The 20,606-nt window shown below is 37.2% G+C and overlaps 1 protein-coding gene across 1 annotated transcript; it reads left to right on the top strand.

Moving 5' to 3' along the window:
* Window positions 1-2,115: 2,115 nt before the first annotated feature.
* LOC108704600 (bactericidal permeability-increasing protein) lies at window positions 2,116-17,236 on the top strand. The gene is made up of 15 exons (XM_018241219.2): window positions 2,116-2,297; window positions 4,681-4,795; window positions 8,091-8,219; window positions 8,540-8,695; window positions 9,669-9,732; window positions 11,500-11,563; window positions 11,858-11,949; window positions 12,256-12,432; window positions 12,979-13,038; window positions 13,125-13,292; window positions 14,078-14,145; window positions 15,060-15,102; window positions 15,946-16,009; window positions 16,197-16,273; window positions 16,713-17,236. The coding sequence occupies exons 1-15, from the start codon at window positions 2,183-2,185 to the stop codon at window positions 16,809-16,811; spliced, it is 1,491 nt and encodes a 496-aa protein (XP_018096708.1). The 5' UTR covers window positions 2,116-2,182; the 3' UTR covers window positions 16,812-17,236.
* Window positions 17,237-20,606: the final 3,370 nt, after the last annotated feature.

Raw genomic sequence — 20,606 nt, 5'->3', positions numbered from 1 at the left:
TGATTACAGTTAAACTTAAGAAAATAAATAGAAACTTAAATCAATGTAGCTCCAAGTTAAGCAGTGGATGATGATACCTGTATTTGTTATCCCATGGGGACAGAGTGTCAGGAGCTTACCGGTGCTCAGGTGCCCAGTCCTCGGCTCCAGGGTGACGGCGTGGTACGCTCCCTGCATTCTAGTGGCGTCACGACGGGTCGTTCCCTCAGTGCCAGTGCTGGGGTTTCGGATGGCGCAGCGTGATGACGCCAGCGACACTACTTAATTCGGCGCAGAAGTTCCCTCAGTGCTCGAACATCGTTTTCCTGGCTAAACTTTAAGTAACTTTTGATTCTACTTGAACCTGGTTTGACTCTGCTATTGCCTTTTGACTACTCTCTTGTATTAACCCTTGGAACTTCTGCTTGGACTTGATTCTCTGTTGCCAACTCTGCTTGCCACTGACTACGCTCTCGATTCAACCCCTGGTACCTTGGACGGACTTTGATTATTGTTGCCGACTCTCAGGGTCGGACTGGCCCGGCGGGAAACTGGGAAAAAACCCGGTGGGCCCCCCTCCAGGTCAGAGCCCCAATCGTGGTATTTAAAAAAAAAAAAAAAAAAAGCTGGAGCGCCACGCTGTTTGCGGATGAGCGCCACCACCGCAGCGTCTGAACATGCGCGCCAGCGTGGAACACAAAGAAGGAAGCACACGGTGCAGTGCAGCAAGGGGGGCAGGGGGCCCTGGACAGCAGTCCCAGTGGGCCCCGGGCCCCCCAGTCCGACACTGCCGACTCTGCTTGTCTATTGACTACATCCTGGATTAACCCTTGAGGATTCTGTTTCCTATAACCTTCTGTTGTCTACATGGACACCAGCCTGGCTTTCTTGTGTTGCTGAGATACGTGGCTGCTCCTTATTATCGGTGCTGGTCTTCAGTTCCATCAGCCCACGCTCCAAGGTCTGCTAGCGGCTGACACTAAGGTGATTGCTGAAACTTTCCGGTGTCTACAGTTCCCGTTGCCATTGTTGCTTCCACCGCTAATCGTACCTTTCCTTGTACTCATCTACAGCCACAAGACCCGGCACTGAAAGCACTCCACGGGGCGAGGGTGTACTGGAGGAAGGGCTGTAAGGGTTGTCTTCCTCAACGCTAGTGGTTCTCTTTCGCTATCATTTATTATTGTTCCATTTTCTGTTCTTAAGATTTACACTATGAGAAGAGGTTGTACAGTCTGTATCACCTTTATAGAAATACACACACATGCGATACAGCCACATAAAGAAGTAGCAGGAAGTACACCTTTTCAAAATCTGAATTTGTCATTTTATTTAAAATAGTTAGATCAGGTGTAGGTAAAAGGCCCTCTTTTTGTCCTTATTGTGTTAGGTTCCTCCAACAGAGCATAGGAGCCGCCACTTCTCCTTATCTTCATAAATCCAAATCACCACTCTGGAGAACCAGTATCATCAATCAAGTGATTCTTTATTTGGTAGCACTACATGTTTCGGATCTATCTGATCCTTCTTGTCATTTTATTTACTCTTCTGTCCCTTTGCATGTCTCTGACATCCAATCTCAAAACATTAAGGTGGTTATTAATAAAAGTCTGAATTTATCTCAATATTTTCTGCTACAAACTCCGAACAAATCCGCTCGTGTTTTTTGTACGTATTTATTACATTTTCCTCAAAATTTGCTTTGCGGGAAAAAAAATCTATTTTTTTAAAGATTTTTTTCAGATTTTTCATCCAAAAACTCAGAAAACTACGGGGTATTGCACGAAACCCAGCGCAAATCATAAAATCACTTGGACTTCTCCCATTGACTTATATGCAACCTCGATATGTCCGAGATGCCGGATTTTCTGATTTGGACTTTTCCATCCTTCAGGTTTAATAAACTCCGAAAAATTTGTGATTTTTCAAAAGTCCGATTTTATTAAAAAAAATCACGAATTTTTTCGTGATTTTTGCATTCAGAGTTTAGTAAATAACCCTCTAAATATTGGAAAGTAAAAATATAAAGCAAAACTTGTAGCACCAAGTAAAACCAGTTAAACCAGAATGGCTCCACTTCCTCATTCCTCTTCCCATCCTTGTTAAGCCTATAAATTGCCTTGGCTGCAAGTACATATAGAATGAACTCTACACACACTAAAGATATTATTAGTGTGTGCCAGGAGCTTTACATGCCCCAGACATGGACTTTGCCTACAGATTAACTTTTTTGTTTTCTATGACTGCCTTTGTGGGAGCAGTGGATGCAGGGAACCCAGGGTTAGTGGTGAGATTCACTCAGAAAGGACTGGACTATGGTAAGTGACATATTCCATCAAAAAGAGGAAACCAAATAATTAGATGCTTGGGATATATACTGATTTTCATATCTTCCCAATGCCTATACATTGCTTTAACTGCAGGCTGTGTATATGTACTTGGTTCATTGTAGATACAATACTTATCTTTTCAAACACAATGGGGTGATTCATCAACGTTCATTCATTTGCTGCAAATAGAAATTTCTGACACTAAGTGGGTTGAAGTCCGAATGCCAAAAATTCAAATGTGTTTAAAGGGACTCCCCAACTCTCAAATTTGAATTATTTCAAAAACTATTTATTAAGCTCAAAAATGTGAATGTAACACTTTGGCACCTAAAAGCAGCCACATTAAGGTACAAGTCAATGGGGGTCAATGGCAAGTTGAAAGTCTTTTTTAATGCATTTTTCGACCCATTGAATATATGTACAAATTCAAGGTATTTGAGTTATTTTTCATGATTTTGTTAATGTTTTTTATGTATGGATCTTTTAATAAATATGTAAACAATTGAATTATTGGAAGTAAAAAAAAAAAATCTATATCTAATTTAAATTTTGATTAATAGGCCCCACCAATTTGATTTATGTTACTAACAGGACAAATTCAATTATTTAGACTGTATTTATATGATCCTATTGTGTACTATATATATAGTGGCAACAGTTAACATTCACGTTTACATTAACAGAGTGAGTGCATGTGCACTAGTGTCAGCTGCACCAGGAGCCAATAAACCTGCTGCAAGTTTTTTAAATTTTGGATGAAGTCATAGGGGAAAATTCACTAAGCACTGAAAATACACTAGCGACGCCCTCACCGCACTTCGCCAGGGCGCCGCTAATTCACTAAAATCCGAAGTTGCGCTCAGGGAGGCGAAAGGTAACGAAGTTGCTCTAGTGTTAATTCATCAAGCAAAGCGAAGTTACGCTAGCGATGCCTAATTTGCATACGGCGCCAATGGATGTATATGTAGCAGCAAATGCATTACACTACACAAGCCAGGGAAAGCTTCATAAAATAAAATAGAGTTGTTATTTTGTCCTATAAATGTGCCCACTGTAAAGTTTAGGTGCCATATGTTAGGAAATGTAGATAGGGGGGGGGAGGATACCCCCAAAAAAATTTACGATCTTTTTCAGCCTATCACCCTTAAAAAAGTTAAAGACACCAGCGATTTTTGGGACTTAGAAAAAATTTAAATTTTTTTTGAAGCAAGCCCTATCTACTCTATTGCACTTCACCTGGTCTGAGATGGCGAAGGCAAGTCTGGCGCAAGAGGTAACGTTCAGTAAAAATGCGTGAATTAGCGTAGTTACATCCCTAGCGCAACTTCGCCTGGCGTAAGGGTGCAAAGTAGCGCTAGAGTAGGTCCACTTCGCTAGTGAATTTACGCCAGCACCAGTTAGTAAATCAGCGAAGTAACAAAATGATGTCCCACTGGTGAATTTGCGCAGTGACTTGAGGGTTGCTAGTTATGTAACATGTGGCCGACTATATAAGTCGAGTTAGATGTAAAGCATGAAGTTGGGTTCTAGTTATTATGTTACACATCTACTCACTCCAGCCTTTATAGATTACATTTTTGGCTAACTAAATTATTTATGAATTCTTCATTTTCGATATGCACTGTTTTTCTTACTTCTCTTTCTGTTTATGCCTTGTTTTGTGCTGCACAATATATTTTTGACCTGTTTGGTCTTGTTGCTGATTCTTGCTTTTTTTTTGGAGCTTCTATCCATCTTTTACAGCTGCTGTTTGCTTGTGCAACTATGTCATATGGTCTTACCCACCAGAAATTGCGGTTCCTTAAGTTGGTCATACATAGACCTATAAAAGCTGCCGACAGACTGAGTTTATTGAAACGGTCCCGCAATCCAACCGCCCTTACTCCTTGCATTATGATCAGATCGTTGGGCTCTAGGGCCCATGATTGGATCTGATATCACCCGCCTCAAGGTGGGCATATAGAGGAGAGATCTGCTTCTTTCGCAACATCATCAAATGAGCGGATCCCTCTATGTATGGCAACCTTTAGTATCTTTAGGCTAATGCCATTACAGTTACCCACATCCGAGCTGCATTTTTGGGATGTTGTATTTGTGACAGTTTTTCGTTAACTTTAATGCAGCTTCTTTTGTAAGGGCTTGATAACTAAGAGAATATGAGTAATGAATTTAAGGCTACTTTCTGAGAAAACTAGCCATTCATATTGAGCTTATATTGAGATAGCAACCTTGTATCTATAGTGTAGCAATTAATGAAACAGGCTATGTATGATATCATTGCATTTATTGTTGTAAATAAATACCCCATGACAACATTTCCCACTACATGACATGGCTTACTAACAGAATAAATACATTATCTCCACTACAGCCCTTCAGGGAGGTATGATTGCACTGCAACAGCAATTATATAAGATTCATCTGCCAGATTTCTCAGGCACCTATGAATTTGAGCCCCTGGGAAAAGTGGACTACAGATTTTTTAGGTGAGTAGAAGAAGACTCTTGTCTACATAGGTAAAAAAATAGAACTCCATGCAGGACCAAAGCAACAAAATGCAAAGCAGCAATACATAGATGTGGAGCAACTATCCTTTTAGTGGTACAGAAATGATGTAATAATTTACCTACATTTGAAAACTCAACAATTCTCTTAGAACTCTCTCATTTATAGTTGAAATTAAATGAATTGGTATACGTTTGTTGCCTGTAATTAAGCTCATCCACCACAACCGAGAGTCAACTTCGGGCTACAACATGATGCACATTTTTTACTAATGATGACATATTATTTACGGTAGCAAGTTATACATGGATTTTTTAACATCCACACTGGAGGAGATTATGGGGCCGATTTACTAACGATCAAATTTCTATTTTTTCCACAAATCTCTAAAATTTGTGGTTTTCTTATTGTTCTTAAAAACTTTTAAAAAATCAAGACATATAAAAACCACGAAAAACTCTTATACAAAAATTCGCCAGATAAAAGTTGTCGAGTTAGGTCCTATAGAAGTCAATGGGTGCTGTCCTGACCCCATTGGACTGGTTTTAATCAATTCGAACTTACAGGGGCAGATTTATCAAGGGTCGAATCTCGAAGTGATAAATATTTCGAAATTCGACCCTCGAATTGAAATACTTCGACTTCGAATATCGAAGTCGAAGTATTTTTCGCCGAATTTGGCCATCGTACGATCAAAGTAAAATGGTTCAATCGAGAACTATTCAATCGTTTGAATCAAATGATTCGAACGATTTTAGTGTACGATTGAACAATTTTACTTTGATGTGTAAAGACTTAGAAAAATGGTTTAGAAGGTCCCACATAGCAGGGTTTAATTTGGCAAAGTATTGAAGTCAAAGTTTTTTTTAAAGAGACAGTACTTCGATTATCGAATGTTCGAATATTCGAACGATTTTACTTCGAATCGAATTCAAAGTCAAAATCGTAGTAGCCTATTCGATGGTCGATTACTTCGAAATTCGAACTTTTTTAACTTCGAAAATTCACAATAGGTCACTTTTGTCAGTTTTTAAAAGGATCTCAACAAGGGACCCTACAAGGATCTACTGTCTATATAGTCATTTTTGCAGGGAGATAATGAAGACTTAGGGGCAGATTTATCAAGGGTCGAATTTCGATTAAAAAAGTCAAAATTCAAATAAAAAAGACCAACCAAAATGTATTTAGAAAATCGAAGTTTCTTTTTAGATGCATAGGCCATTTTAGTTTGAATTCAAATCGTACGAATCGAAGTAACATCCTATTTGAACTAATTCAATTCGAAGTTTTTTTTTAAAAAAAAAAATACTTTGATTTTTCAAAGTCCACCAATTGACTTCATAGGCTAAAACAGCAATTCAGCAGGTTTTAGATGGCGAATGGTCGAAGTTGAATTTTTAAAGAGACAGTGGGCCTCATTTGTAAACACTGAGCAAATTTGCACCTGGGCAGTAACCAATCAGTGATGAGCTTTTTTTCAGCCAGCTGTAGGTTGAACACTGAAAGCAATCATCTGATGTTTATAAATAATCCCCTGTACATAATACATTTCGAAATTTGAATTTTCAAATTTTTTTTTTCAAATTCAAATCGAATTAGGACTATTACCTAGTCGAAGTACACAAAAAATATCAAATTTTCACTTCGACCATTAATAAATCTGCCTCTTAAAATGATACTGACACTAAAAAATGTATTTTCAAAATATGAATCTACATTAAAAGTTACCTATAGATCATATTGATTGTTTTTTGCTGCTTTTGTAAGTAATTGGTACTTGAAGTTCCTAATCCTGACTTTTGCCAGCCCAACTGTCCCTTCTCAGCCTGTCAGTTAAAGTTTCTAATGCTAACGGACTCCTGCTTAGTGATGGGCAAATTTGCACTGTTTCGCCAAAAAAATTGCGAAACGGTGCCCATTTTTGACGCCAGCGTCCGTTATTTGACGCCGGCGAATTTTCACGCCCATTTCATGAATTTATTTGCCGGCGGAGAATCGTGCAAATTCGCCGCAAATTCACCCATCACTACTCCTGCTGCACAAACATGGCAGCCCCCTCATAGGGGAACATGGGGGTAAGAAAGGTAATATAAAAACATAAGGGAAATCCTTTTATGGCAAAAGTATAAATAGCATTAAATGATGTAAAAAAAAGTTTTAAAAAGTTTGGTATCTCTGTAATGGTTAAAAGCACATACCTTTTGTTACAATGTCTGTCTATTTCATGTGAATTCAAGACCTCGGTTTTTAAGCCATTTAGCTATTTAGAGAAATTGCACATACAGACCTCTGATCTAATAATTATATTAATTCCCCATAATAAATACTTTTATGAGCAGGTGTGCAGTGAAGGCATATTTCACAGTGTGCCATACAGCTTTGCAAGGCCCCATGAGTGCATTCTTGAGCTCTATATTTTGTTGATCCACATGTATAATAATGCTTATCTGACTGTATACTGTGTAAGTAAAGTCTCAATGCATACAGTTTATTACTATTGAAACTCATATATGGGCACTTATGTATAGACACTAAGTACATCATGCATGTGGGCTGCTTTAAACTCCCAGTCCGGCACTGAGACTGTTGATAAATAGACCTCCACATGTGGACAGCAATATGTCACATTTGGGTAACATTAGTTAAACTGCTTTTCATACATACTTTAAAGTCACTTTAAAGTAGTGGTGGGCCCAGAGAAAATATTCCAATTATTTTTTTTAAAAAGCAAAAATGATTAAAAATAAAAAACAGAAAATAATATTGGTACAATAGTAGCTGTATTCCAGCTGATTATAATGAGTGGTTTTCAGTTTCGGTAGAATGCTGTACTAAAAAGTTATTACATATAATATGAGTATCCTGCTGGGCACTGGCTATATACCCCCTTTGCCTATTTATTAAAGCAGCCCTGACACAGTATCTCCTGTGCTTAATCTAGGGTTATTGGCTATTTCAATAAAATTTTTATAGTAACTGCTTAACTTCCAAATGCAACACCACATACAGTACCACATTTCTCACCCACGTAATTTGATCTTGCCCACTCCCACGCCTTGTGTATTAGTCCCTTCCCTTTAGAGTGTAAGCTCTTTCTGCATAGGGCCTAACTCACCTTTTGTACTAGTTTTGATTGTGATATATGTAACTCCATATGTTCTATGTATATAATTCATGTGATTTAGTTGTATAATCACATTTACTTTACAGTGCTACGCAATATGTTGGCGCTATATAAATACATGTTAATAATAATAAAATATTCATTCTTTGCAGCATGGCTATAAGAACAGTCCAGCTGCCCAGTTTCCAAGTTAGTCCAATTCCAAATTCTGGTCTGAAGTTATCTATCTCTGGGGCTTTTATCGAATTTGATGGACAATGGAATGTTCATGCTCAACCTATGTAAGACATACCTGTACTACAATAACGTTGCATATTATATTGTTTTTTTTACACTAGGGAAAGCCTGATAGCAACCTTATAGATCCAGAATGACAAATTGAATCAGAACTGAATATTGTTCTTTATCACCTAAGTGCAATCCTGTGTTATTTAGAAGCAGGATTATAACTGTTACCTACTATAACGGCCTGGAGTGACGAAAAATTAGACCACCTCACTAAAGTCATCAGAATGGGCACCTACCTAAACTTATATGCATGGTTTGCAGAGGCTACTTTTGTTATGGTATGACTACTTCTCAGTCCTGTTTTTATTGGTAGAAATGAAGACGGCAGCTTTAATGTGAAAGTCATGGGGCTCAGCATTTCCATTGGACTTATTTTGGGGAGTGATGAAACCGGTAGGCCAACAATTTCCCCATCAGACTGCAGCGCCCATATTTCCAATGTTAAGGTGCAAATGTCTGGACCTTTAGGGTAAGTCTCTAACATATTAGGTATTTAAAAGATTTTAGGTATTTAAAAGATTTTTAAGCACTTTATATATTGATTGGAGTTAAACTGTAGTGTGACTCCGTTCAAACTGTGATTTTACATATTATGATTATATTATGTCAAAAATTGTACAGATTCCTACAGAATTGGTTGGCAGGTGTTAAAATATTTCCCTAACTATAAACCTGGTTGTTCTGGATTACTTTGTTTGTTTCTGATGGTTCAAATTGAGTAGTTATATAGAGAGTTAGCAGGAAATAGGGCAAAGAATCCAATCTGGTTAGGGAACTTCCACAATTACTATATATAGCAATTTGGAAGAGAGACAGCTGTGCTAAATACAGTGTAGAAGTATTTATGAGTTTTTTTTAAAGACTGTAATTTTCTTGGAAAGACTGTAATTAATATTGTGAGTTGATGATAGTTTAAGGGACACGTCTGCTGGATTGGGGCCAAGTTATATTGTGCTTATTTTAAAACAATGTTATAGGCTCATATAATAAATGATTATTCTTTAATTTTCTACTCCCAAGATATTCCACAGCATTTATTCATTATTCAAATCAGTAGAACTTACTATCAAAGCCATCTACATCACACACTATGGTTAGTTTCAGGGCCAGATTTATTCGCATTTTTCAACACCCATCCCGTTCAAATTGTGCGCAAGCACATTTTATCTTACCAGCAAAAACACCGGCAGGAGATCTTTGACCCCAGTGCTCCTGTGCAGGTCGACTAGGTGGCATGCCGCCCCTTAATTTGAACCAACTTGGCTTTGGCCTTTGTGGTCTCAAATTACCCTACATTTTTGTAGGAGATACCCTTTGCAATCATAGGGCGAACATACAAACTCCTTGCAGTCATTGACCTGGCATCAAACTCTGGTGTTTGTGGAGAGCCATAGTATAAAGCAATGGTATGTAAATAACCAGCATGTTTCATTATATTGCAGTTGGCTGGTTGATCTTTTCCATGAGAACATTGAATCAGAAATGAGAAATACTTTGGAGAAAAAGGTACCTGTAACTTAGAAACTGCAGTATAAAATTTGATCTTTTTTGTGCAAAGTTGTAGGGTAGGGTGCTGAGTACCAAATACCGGTGCCAAACGTTCACTAAGGAAGAGAATTTGTCTAAAGTTTGTTCATGTAGGGAAATGGCGGAAATGGCACAAAATAAACTGGCAAATAAGGAAAATGTGAAACACCAACAGACATTTTGCCCAGTAATATAGCAGACTATATCAAGGCCATAACAAAGCCCCCCAGCGCTTTCAGGCAAAACCGACAACACCGATTCACCTTTTGACTTGTTAGGTGAATCTTCCTAGTATAAATCCAGTAGTGTGAATATGGACGTAGGGATGACACCCACTATATAAGAAGAAATAACCTGCTTTTTACACAAAGTCTAAATCTGGCGTCAGATATCTGACACAGACAGGACTATCTTTACCATTTTTTGTATTAGTTGTTGAACTGGTAAAGGCAAAGGTAGGGATAGAATCACAGCTGATTATTAATCCTAAAAATAAATTTCTCTTTAGTCCACATGGTTGACTGAACATAGGGGTTGGTGTGACGAAGCCAGTGTAAGGGGCTAATTTATTAACATTTGTATTTTTTTTCATGATTCAAGCTCTTTAGCGCTTAAAATATTGCATCTTAAGGATAGTTTTAAAATACCGTTTTTTTTTTGTTATTTATTAATTGTAAAAACCATGAACAATCTAATGTAAAACCATCTAAAAGCTGTCAAAGTCATATAGATGTCAAATGGAAACTGTCCTTATCAAATTGTAAACGATAAAGTTACTTCAAGGTTTTAGTATTTTAAGACATTTTTTTGCTTGGAAAAGACTAAACAATTTGGAGTTAACAAGGATTTTATACATTTTGTAAATAGGCATCTGTGTATATGGAAATTTTTAAGCAGCTATATTAATTTCATTATTGTAGTGCTTTATTATACATTTGAATTTCTGAATTTGGATTTAATTCTTTTTAAACAATAGTAATGGGGACAGCTTCAAATATTGTTTTTTTTAATCAAAAGTTTGTGTCCGTAGATCCAGTACCTATCAATATTGTAGTTTTGTTATATTTTGGTGTCCTAATTTATATGAAGTGGGTTTTCTTTCTGTTGTCCTGTAAAAAGTCATGACTTGCATTTGACCTTCATGTGTAGGAACTATCTCCATTGTATTCTAAAGAGCTTATCTTTTATCCGGTATGTGATCTCTGCTGTTTAGCCCTATTTCCATTGTTCGACCATAGCTTATTTATATAAATGGTAATAGCGCATTATATTTTAATTACTTTAAAGTTATCATATTTTGGTTTTACTATTTTTTTAAGGCAGACTGGTATCAATATACTTACAGCCAGGCCCGGACTGGCAATCTGTGGGTTCTGGCAAATGCCAGAGGGGCTGCTATAAGGTGCCATAGAAAGTCACTCTTTACTGGGCTGGTGGGGGTTGTTTGGGCCTCTGTGTGGGTTAATTGGGCCCCTGTGTAAATGAAATGGCTGGGGCTGGGCCTATTTTAATTCTCAGTCCGAACCTGCTTACAGCTGATGACTAATATAAAGTATAAAACCAAGGGGTGTTATATGATCTGGCCTAAAAACTATTGAGCCCAAAACCAACAGAACCAATCAGATTGTATCTAGTGTAGGCAGAATGATCAAAGCTCATGTCGGATGGGTAACTACAATGGTCCTTGAAACCACCATCTTCCCTTCTTCAAAAATTAGGATGTTAAACCTTCTCTTTTCTCTTTAGATCTGCCCAGAGGTTACTCAATCCATTAGTTCTGAACTGTTACCCCTTCTGCAGACTTTACCAGGTAATCAACCACTTACCCACAATGGTGTGCTAAAAGAATGGATTCCATTCCTTAAAGGATTCTATTTTCTAAAAATATAGTTAAACTACCAAGTAATTTTGGATATGTGATTTAAATGCAGTGGTGAGAGAATATTTTTTTTCCCGTCTTAAATTGCTCAGGAGTTTTCATTGTAAAAATATAGCATGTACTTTATAAAAATAAAAAAAAAACCTGTATAATTAAGGAAATAAAATCAGCAATTTTATCTTTTATGAATCAAATTAATTCATTTTTAATGTCCCTGTTTTATAGTGATTACAGAAATTGACTTCATATCCGCTATTGATTACTCACTGACTGGATCTCCGTCTGTGATGGGAAATTGGGTTGACGTATTGTTAAAGGTATAGTTTTAAAAAATGACATGCCTGTAAGCTTAAATATAATCATGTAGTGATGGGCGGATCTGACCTTTTTCGCTTCACTGCAAAACCGTGAAACATTAGCCTATTGCTTTGAGGGCAACAATATTTTTTTGAGTCTATGGGTGTTTTTTGTGGCAAAACCTGGTGAAAGTTTTGCTCATTACTATATAGTAACAAATATTGCATACTTGATTCTGCCTTATCAATCTGGTTTAGTACAGATTTAATAGACATTATTTCTGAAGTAAAACCAGCTTTTAACCACCTACAATCTTCTTCTTAAAGGGGGAATTCTTTGATATCTCACACCGTACAACTCCACCCTTCTCTCCGCCGGTGATGTCTTTGCCTCCAGAACAGGATCTCATGGTTTACTTTGCTGTCTCTGAATACTTGCTCAACACGGCTGGTTTTGTTTATCAGAATGCTGGGGTTCTTGTCTTCAATTTGACTGATGATATGGTAAAGATAAAAATCACCTGTAAGATCTGCCATTTTGTTGATATATTCTATTAATGTGTGTATTTTTATTTGGGGTGGGTATTGTTAAATCATTGCTTTCAGTATCTCTGAATATTATTACCATTAGTACATCCCATAAACAGTACTTGCTAAAGGGGACATATATTGTAAAAAAAATAAGTATTTTCCATTGCATTATGCAGAAATAAAAGGAATGTTCCTTTAACATTGCCTTTTGTTCTGCCTTACTGCAAGAGTCCCCAAAACCCTTACCCTTTCTGAGAAGCTTTGGCCCCTAAACTCAATCAATCAGAAACCTGGTCTTAAGATTTATCAAGATGTAACTAAACTAAACCCTAAAAATGATTATGGCTAGACATGCATTTTTTTTTTTAAAAACAGCTTTCTTACATAATTAACTTATTGAATTGACCTAAAGGTTCTGCATCTTTATAGTAATAGTTTGCCAATTTTATTAATCTGTCTACCCGGCTTTCAACTGCTTGGTATAATAAGAGGCAAATATATTTCTCTTTATTGCTCTAGATCCCTAAGGAATCCATTGTGCGCCTAAACACTTCCTCATTTGGAATTCTAATACCCTTGGTACTGTAAGCTATCTTCCTTTTTACCTATTTAAATGACATCTTTTTAGTGACTATATTCTAAGTATTTGATACATGTATCTAAAGCTTTCCAAGATGTACCCAAATATGCTCATGAAGCTAAAGATGTCAACTGCCTCAGCACCGGCTCTGAATATTAAACCCGGAAATCTGACTCTTTTGCCAGTGGGAAACATCCAGGCTTATGCCATTCTGCCCAACTCCTCCCTGGCTCCTCTTTTTCTCCTACAGCTGGTGAGTCTTCTGCTTTTTCTGAAGTGTAAAATATTTATTAAAACATGTTTTATAGATAGAGAGAGGCAAATATCAAGCACTAGATTTCTCAATCAATTACTGCTTATTATACATCCGAATTGAGTTTTGCTTGTTTTCTTGTTTCCCTCAAGGTGGGCAAATCGGAGAGAGATTTGTTCGTTTGGCGACATCACCAAACGAGTGGATATCTCCGTGTATGGCCACCTTTAGGCGTGAAAATGCATACTTTTGCATCCATGGGGAGTGGGTTAGACGAAGGTGGAGAAAACACCTTGGGGGTTATTTACTAATCTCTGAATGCAAAAATCCCAAAAAATTGGTGATTTTTTTTGTATAAAATCAGACTTTTTAAAAATCATGAATTTTTCGGAATTTATTATACCCCGAGGATGGAAAAGTCTGAATCAGAAAATCCAGCATCTCAGATTTGAGTCAATGGGAGAAGTCCTAATGATTTTGTGTGCTGTGTTTCGTGCAATACCCCGAAGTTTTCAGGAAAAAGCATAAGAAATCGGAGTTTTCGGGTAAAAAATTTGAAAAAATCGTGAAAATCAGATTTTTTTCCCGACAAGCAAATTTTCAGGAAAATGTAATAATAAATAAGCATAAAAAACCGAGCAGATTTGATCGGAGTTTGTAGCAGAAAATGTTGAGATAAAATCGGACTTTGATAAACTTAACCCCCCTTGCGTGTCTCTAGCCTTAATCTGTAGATACAAATGAGCTCACAAACCTTGACTAACACAGACATCTTTAATCTGCAGAAAACAAATGTCCAGGCAAAGGTAGCAGTGAATTCTGGGAGAATAGTAGGCTTTCTTGAGCCTGCCAAGTGAGTAATTTTGCATTAAAAAAATTTAATTTAATCTATAAAATCTACTTTTCGTGCAGAATTTCCTGGATCCCTTTTAATTGAACTTTCTCAGAACTAAATTTGGAACTTTTGTGAGTAGTGCTTGTTATGACAGAATTTTATTTACAACACTTTTATAAATCTGTCTCTCAAGAAATTGAACAATAAAACTGCACCTTTTCACCCGTATTTTGGACTAAAACCGGTTGTGGTTAGCTTTGCTTTACTTTAAATAACACATTTTGCACCAGCAACTTAAATTCCAGATACTAAGAAAACCAACATTTTCTTTAGGGGGAAATAGGAAGCCCCTAGGTTTCCACCTCAACTGCATCATTGTGAATGTAAACATTCCTACTGCACCCTTGTATACAGAACAAAATCAAAGGTCAGCAGCATTGTTGGCAGACAGGGGCTTCTATGATTGGCGATCCAAGCAAAAGAACTAGATGTGGCTTTGGTTACATTAAAAAGTAGTCACCCCAGGACAATTTATTCAGGGAATAAAATAGGCATGATATGCAGAGAAGTCCCTTTAGCTTTTTTCAAGTTAAATTATTATTCCACTATATATATTTTTTATACCAACATGTATATCTTTGGCATACACATTCAATTTATAACTTTACACATTCAATGAAACTTTTGAAATAATGACAAAATCGTTTAATACAAAAATACATTCTACTGACAAACTGTATTTTTTATAAAAGCAGAGGTATTTATGATGGTGCTCCTTATCTATCAGAGCTTGTAAAAACCACATCTACCAGTGCAAATACAAAAAGAAATGAAAACTGGATATCTTCCTGCCTTCATACATCATTTTCATATCAAAATGCTTTGTGTTATCAAAAATATTCTTATATATTCTAATTTATTTTGTTTTCTAGGGTGGAAATAACTCTTGCTCACTCTGATGTTGGACCTTTTTCAGTGAGTGCTGATCTATTAACCATGAACCATAATTATTTGGCTAAAAGATCAAGACAAGTTCCTTTAACTGAGACAAGGCAACACGACAAATGCTTACAATATTAAAAGCATGACCAATTTAATTATTTTTCTGTTGTTCAAAATAGACAGTAGAGTTTACTTTGCCTCCCTGCTTCATTTCCAAGAAGCTGCAAAATACTAATAGCAATGCAAGAAGTGTTAAGACCTAGGCAATGTGCCTTCCCCAGGGGGCTAAAACATAGGGATTATTTATCAAGGTCCGGATTTATCTCAATATCAGCTACTACAAACTCCTATCTAACCCGCTCGGGTTTTTAACGCTTATTTATTATTACATTTTCCTGAGAAAAACTCTGATTTTCACAATTTTTTCGTGAATTTTCCCCGAAATCTCCGAAAACGTGAAATTGCCTGAAACCCCCGACATAACCAAAAATCAATGGTCGAGGACTATTCGGGCTTTTTAGCCCTCGGGTTTAATAAAAATTTCGTGATTTTTCTGATTTCAGGGAATTTCATGTATTCGGAGCTTAGTAAATAACCCCTCATAGTGTATGCCACAATTAAAATAGTTGTCAAAATTACTGTCAGTTTTAAACCTACCTGTCAAATCCATTTGAGACCAATTTATCCAAAATATCTATGTACTGATAAAGAGGCCCATGCGCATCTTAGTGAAAAAGCTGTGTATTGCCTCTTGGCATAAATGCTTTCTACTAATCACAGATAATGCCCCATGTCGATCAAGGTTAGTAAGACATGTGAGAGTCATGTTGCACCATCATATTGTAGAGATAGTAATCTGTTTGTATTGCTCTCCAGGTTTTGGCAATAAGTGAGGCTGTGAACTATTTTGCTTCGAAAATCCTTCTTCCTCGTGTTAATGGTATGTAGCAAGATAATGTGGTTCATTTATGAATATAGTACAAAATCCAGATGCAAATCCCTATTTTTTAAACAAATTCCAGAAATGATGGGCAATATATATGTTTTCTGTATTTCAATCATACTCAAAGCATGCATGTTTTTTTATATAGATGGTCCTCATGTAGCCAAATGTTTTATTCCTCCAGAGATCTTGAACAATGGATTCCCACTACCCACAATTGATCACATACAACTCACTGATTTTGTGATGCAAACATATGAGGTCAGTACATGTTTTTCTTTCAGCTGCATAAACAGCCATTGACAGTTAACTATTAGCCTCTTAATTGTACAATGGAAGCCCTTTGAATATCTAATAAACCCAATAAACCATGGTGGCTACAGAAAATAGATCTGTCTCTGTTTGGTATGAATCAGCCCAGGGATACCAGAAAGAATGTCATCATCTATCCACGTTTCTGTTATTGTTGTACACCCAAGGAAATATGATATCTACGTTTCTGTTATTGTTGAACACCCAAGGAAATATGAAATAACGGCAGTATCTGTGTTATTGAAGAGTGTAAAATACCCTTCCTGTAAAACCCACCCCTTGAAATACAGATTCAAATTGTTACAATGCAATTTCCTGTTCCTTCACTTTTATTTATTATAATTCTTATATCATTGTTTAACTATGATGTTGTGTTTTAACCTTTCAGCACTACCTCCTGTTTGGGGCAAATGCACACTATAAGTACAAAAGAATGACAATGAAGGAGCTGAATGGACATGGGAAAACCGATAATGAAATTCTTTAAACCATTTATAACTGGACCTCAATGGCTCTCCTTAAAATATAAATCCTATTTATAATGAGCTGCTCTGTACCTCAAAAGATTTGGAATGGGGTATATATATATATAGAGTTTCCTCAGTGGCTGCTGGTTTGTTTGCCTACTCTTTGGGATCAGGAAGTAGAATGTGACTTTTATTTTAAATTTGTTCCCTGTTAAGAACAAGAAACAACAAAAACAATTGATATCTCATACTTAAAACAATAGGCAAGCCCTAGTAATCAAACCAAAAGGGAATACTGTCCATTTAAAACACTTACATTTTTTGGTGTTAGCGTTCCTGTAATGTACTGTGTGCACATGGTAGTAGGTGGGTTGGAATAGATACAACATTATGGGGAAATGTAATACAGGTTGTAAAAATAAAATAAATGCACGATTAAGAACAATTCAGTTCGCAACTGGCAATTATTACACTACAGACTTGTATGGTGTGCACCACAATTTGTTCAATAGATTGAATGTTTTTGACGAAAATTCTTGTCTAATGTTCTTTGTAAATCACCACCATGTTTTTTCTGCTTCCCAGGTTCTTGTCTTTTAAAATGGAACCTAGTGTCTTCCAATTTGTAATTAAAAAAAGACTTGTAAAGCATATATAAATATTAAGCAGTTATGATGTAATAATAAAGAGATACACAAGTCATTTACCAGGCCAATAGTCAGAGGCAGAAGAATTCTATTAACTGGCAGAAGGTCAAGACTGTTGGCAAATAAGGAGAGTCCGGTAAACAGGCCAAGGTCAGGCAAGACAGAGAATGGCCAGAGAACTAGGCCAAGGTCAAATACAAGGGATCCAATAGAAACCAGGCAAGGGGAACTGGAGAGGAGGAACATAGACACAGAGCACAGAACTAGGTTGGACACAGGCAGTAACAGGGAACCAGGCATGGACTCGGGAAACACAGGTAGTAATCAGGCATGGGAATCACAGGAACTGGCTATGAGGCTTTAATGATCAAGCTCCTGTGGTTGCAAGAAGCAGACTTAAAAAGCTGCTTTACTACATATTGAAACTACCTGGAGATAATGAGGGAGGCAGAGATGAGCATAAGACAGCAATACCTTAACGTTGCAAAGCTAAAGCCCAAAGATCTCCAGTGTCTCCAGGAGTTAATGTGCTGTCAAGTTATCACATTGCCCAGAGTTTGATTACTGGCAGGTCTTGACAGTAGTGATCAGCGGTGTCCATTTTATGAAGCAGGTTTATTAAATCCAACATTTCGGATCTATTAAACAAAACAAATAATATAATTTTTCTCATTCAGTTATACTTACAGACATACTTTAATCTCTTGAATATGATCGATACTTTGAACGCTCTGAATTATTTATATAGCCGCTGGAGTATCAAGAAAGTAACCTTTATAAACGGTACCATAATTTCCTCTCCCAAGAATTATGTTTTCCAAATATTTTATTTTTTCTACTGCTACAAATGGCAACCGGTTATTTGTCAGGGAGCCGGGAGCTCCCTCCAGGGAGGTAGTCAGGATCAAGTAGGAAGCCCTCTAGTGGGAGCAAGGTCGCGGTATCCGAAGGGTTAAGCAGAATCAGTAGTAGTGGTCACAGGCAGGAGTTAACGAGGGCAGGCAGATCAGATGCAAAAGTCCAAAGTCCAGGCAAAGTTCAATAACACAGGCAGGTAACAAGAATCACAGACTGGGAGCAGGAATCAAGGCTGGGAGCAAGCAGGACAGGAACCCAGGATCAATAGTGGTTTGAATCCTATTCTTGGGTGCCGTCACAGTGTTTTGGGCGCCCTTTTACGACGAGATCCCGGCACCAGTGATGACATCATCATGCAGCGACGCTGCAGCCATGTGTTCAGCATGGGCGCCGCCATCTTGGATCTTCACTGACCGCAATACCTTAATGTTGCAAAGCTAAAGCCCAAAGATCTCCAGTGTCTCCAGGAGTTAATGTGCTGTCAAGTTATCACATTGCCCAGAGTTTGATTACTGGCAGGTCTTGACAGTAGTGATCAGCGGTGTCCATTTTATGAAGTAGACCAGGACCGCTGAAACCATGATTTGATATAATTTGGAGATCTCTGTTGACTGAGATTTCCATACCTGTCACACAGAGTGGGATAAAATATCCAGTGACCACAACAGATTATAAAACAAAGTATTTTAAATATCACTGCAGACTATAACTTTCTCTTCATTAGCACAGCACTCAATGTCTATAGCTAAACACATTTTACTCCTGGTTGTCCTGTCCATGAATTAGGGAGGAACACTGATTACCTCCTCTATCTACAACACTTACAAAGTGCTGGAAGACTAGCCAGAGTTGTTAGTATCCAGATAAATGTGCAAGTCCTGTAACAAACAGTGTATGGAACACACAAAACATGTGCATTCTATTATTATGAACAATATAGTTTTCGCCCATATCTTTTCATCTCAGAGGAACTTTGGTTAAAGGGCTTCAAGCTCACACATAAATCTTCTGGAGCAATTAAAACAAATGAAACATTATATAAATTGACCACAAGGTGACACTGCATGTCTGTAAATCTGCATAAGATGTCTCCAGGCAACTTGTACTCATAGTTCTCCTCTTCATCCATTCGCAGGAATTCGCCACAAATTCACGCCTGGCGAATAAATTTGCCCATCACTACTTATAAACCAGTGCGATATATATAAGAATGTAACAACCGGGCCTGTAGCATCAGTTTTGCCTTATTGTCTCCAAACAGTATAGCATACAGACTTTTGCCTTATTTTCTCCATATAGTTTATCAGGCAGACAAGATATCTCAAGATAACAAATTTTGCATATTAGCATAAAGCAGGGTGAATCCTTAGCAGCTCCCCTACACCTTGGGAATGTTTTATATAAGTATGTTATCTTAGTATTTTCCTTTCTATTTTGCTACCCAGCATTCTGAATTCAGTACTACGGTAGGGTTAGGCAAGTTGGCACCTTTGTAGAAGCTAGGGGACACAAAGCATGAGAGCAGGAATTTTGGGAAGAGTTTGGATAGAGCTGTGGGTATAAGATTTCACTGGAAGGGTTGATGAATACATTTCAGGTATAGTTCCCTTTCTTCACCCTTCTAGTGCCCTTTGTTCTTCCAGAAACCTGTTCTTTGACAGGATGACCAAGGATGATGACAAGAAGGAAGATGAATGCATGGGTTATTGCTTTGAGTGACCTCCTTGCTTTCATTTTTTTTTTTAATTTCAGCTCAGGAATAACCTACAAATTCTTTCAATTAACTTTTTGCAGATTTTGGATCAATGATTTGATTGGATCCCAGTCATTTTTGGTCAAAAGGAGAAACTGCTCTGTGGAGGGGCACACCAATCCTAAGGGAGTTAGAAACAATTTTACCTTTGTTGTTTTCATAACTAATCTATAACTAAACATACAGAGAATCTGCTTCATTATCACATTTTTGTCACTTTCACACAATTTAACTATATCATATTCAATACTGTATGAATCTAAAACTAAAAATAACCAGCTTCAGTATCAGTCCATCAGTTCATTATAAGGAAAACTCCAATCAGAGAGACATCATGGTTGAGAATAGACATATGAAGAAATACTCAACAGTCACTTTGGTTTTCAGTTAATGCAGTAGTCTTGTACAGGCTTAAGAATTCATAATCAGTCCATGAATCCAATATTAGGATCGGCAAAAGTATCACAGATATGAATGGCCAAATGCTCTTTGTACGCAAGCAGAATTTCCTTCACTGAGGGCTTTGATTAATGATAGTTGTTCTTTCTGAAAAGGAT

This window comes from Xenopus laevis, chromosome 9_10L (genome assembly GCF_017654675.1).
Source record: "Xenopus laevis strain J_2021 chromosome 9_10L, Xenopus_laevis_v10.1, whole genome shotgun sequence".
Lineage (NCBI taxonomy): Eukaryota > Metazoa > Chordata > Amphibia > Anura > Pipidae > Xenopus > Xenopus laevis.
This window is presented reverse-complemented; position numbering and strand designations above follow the sequence as displayed.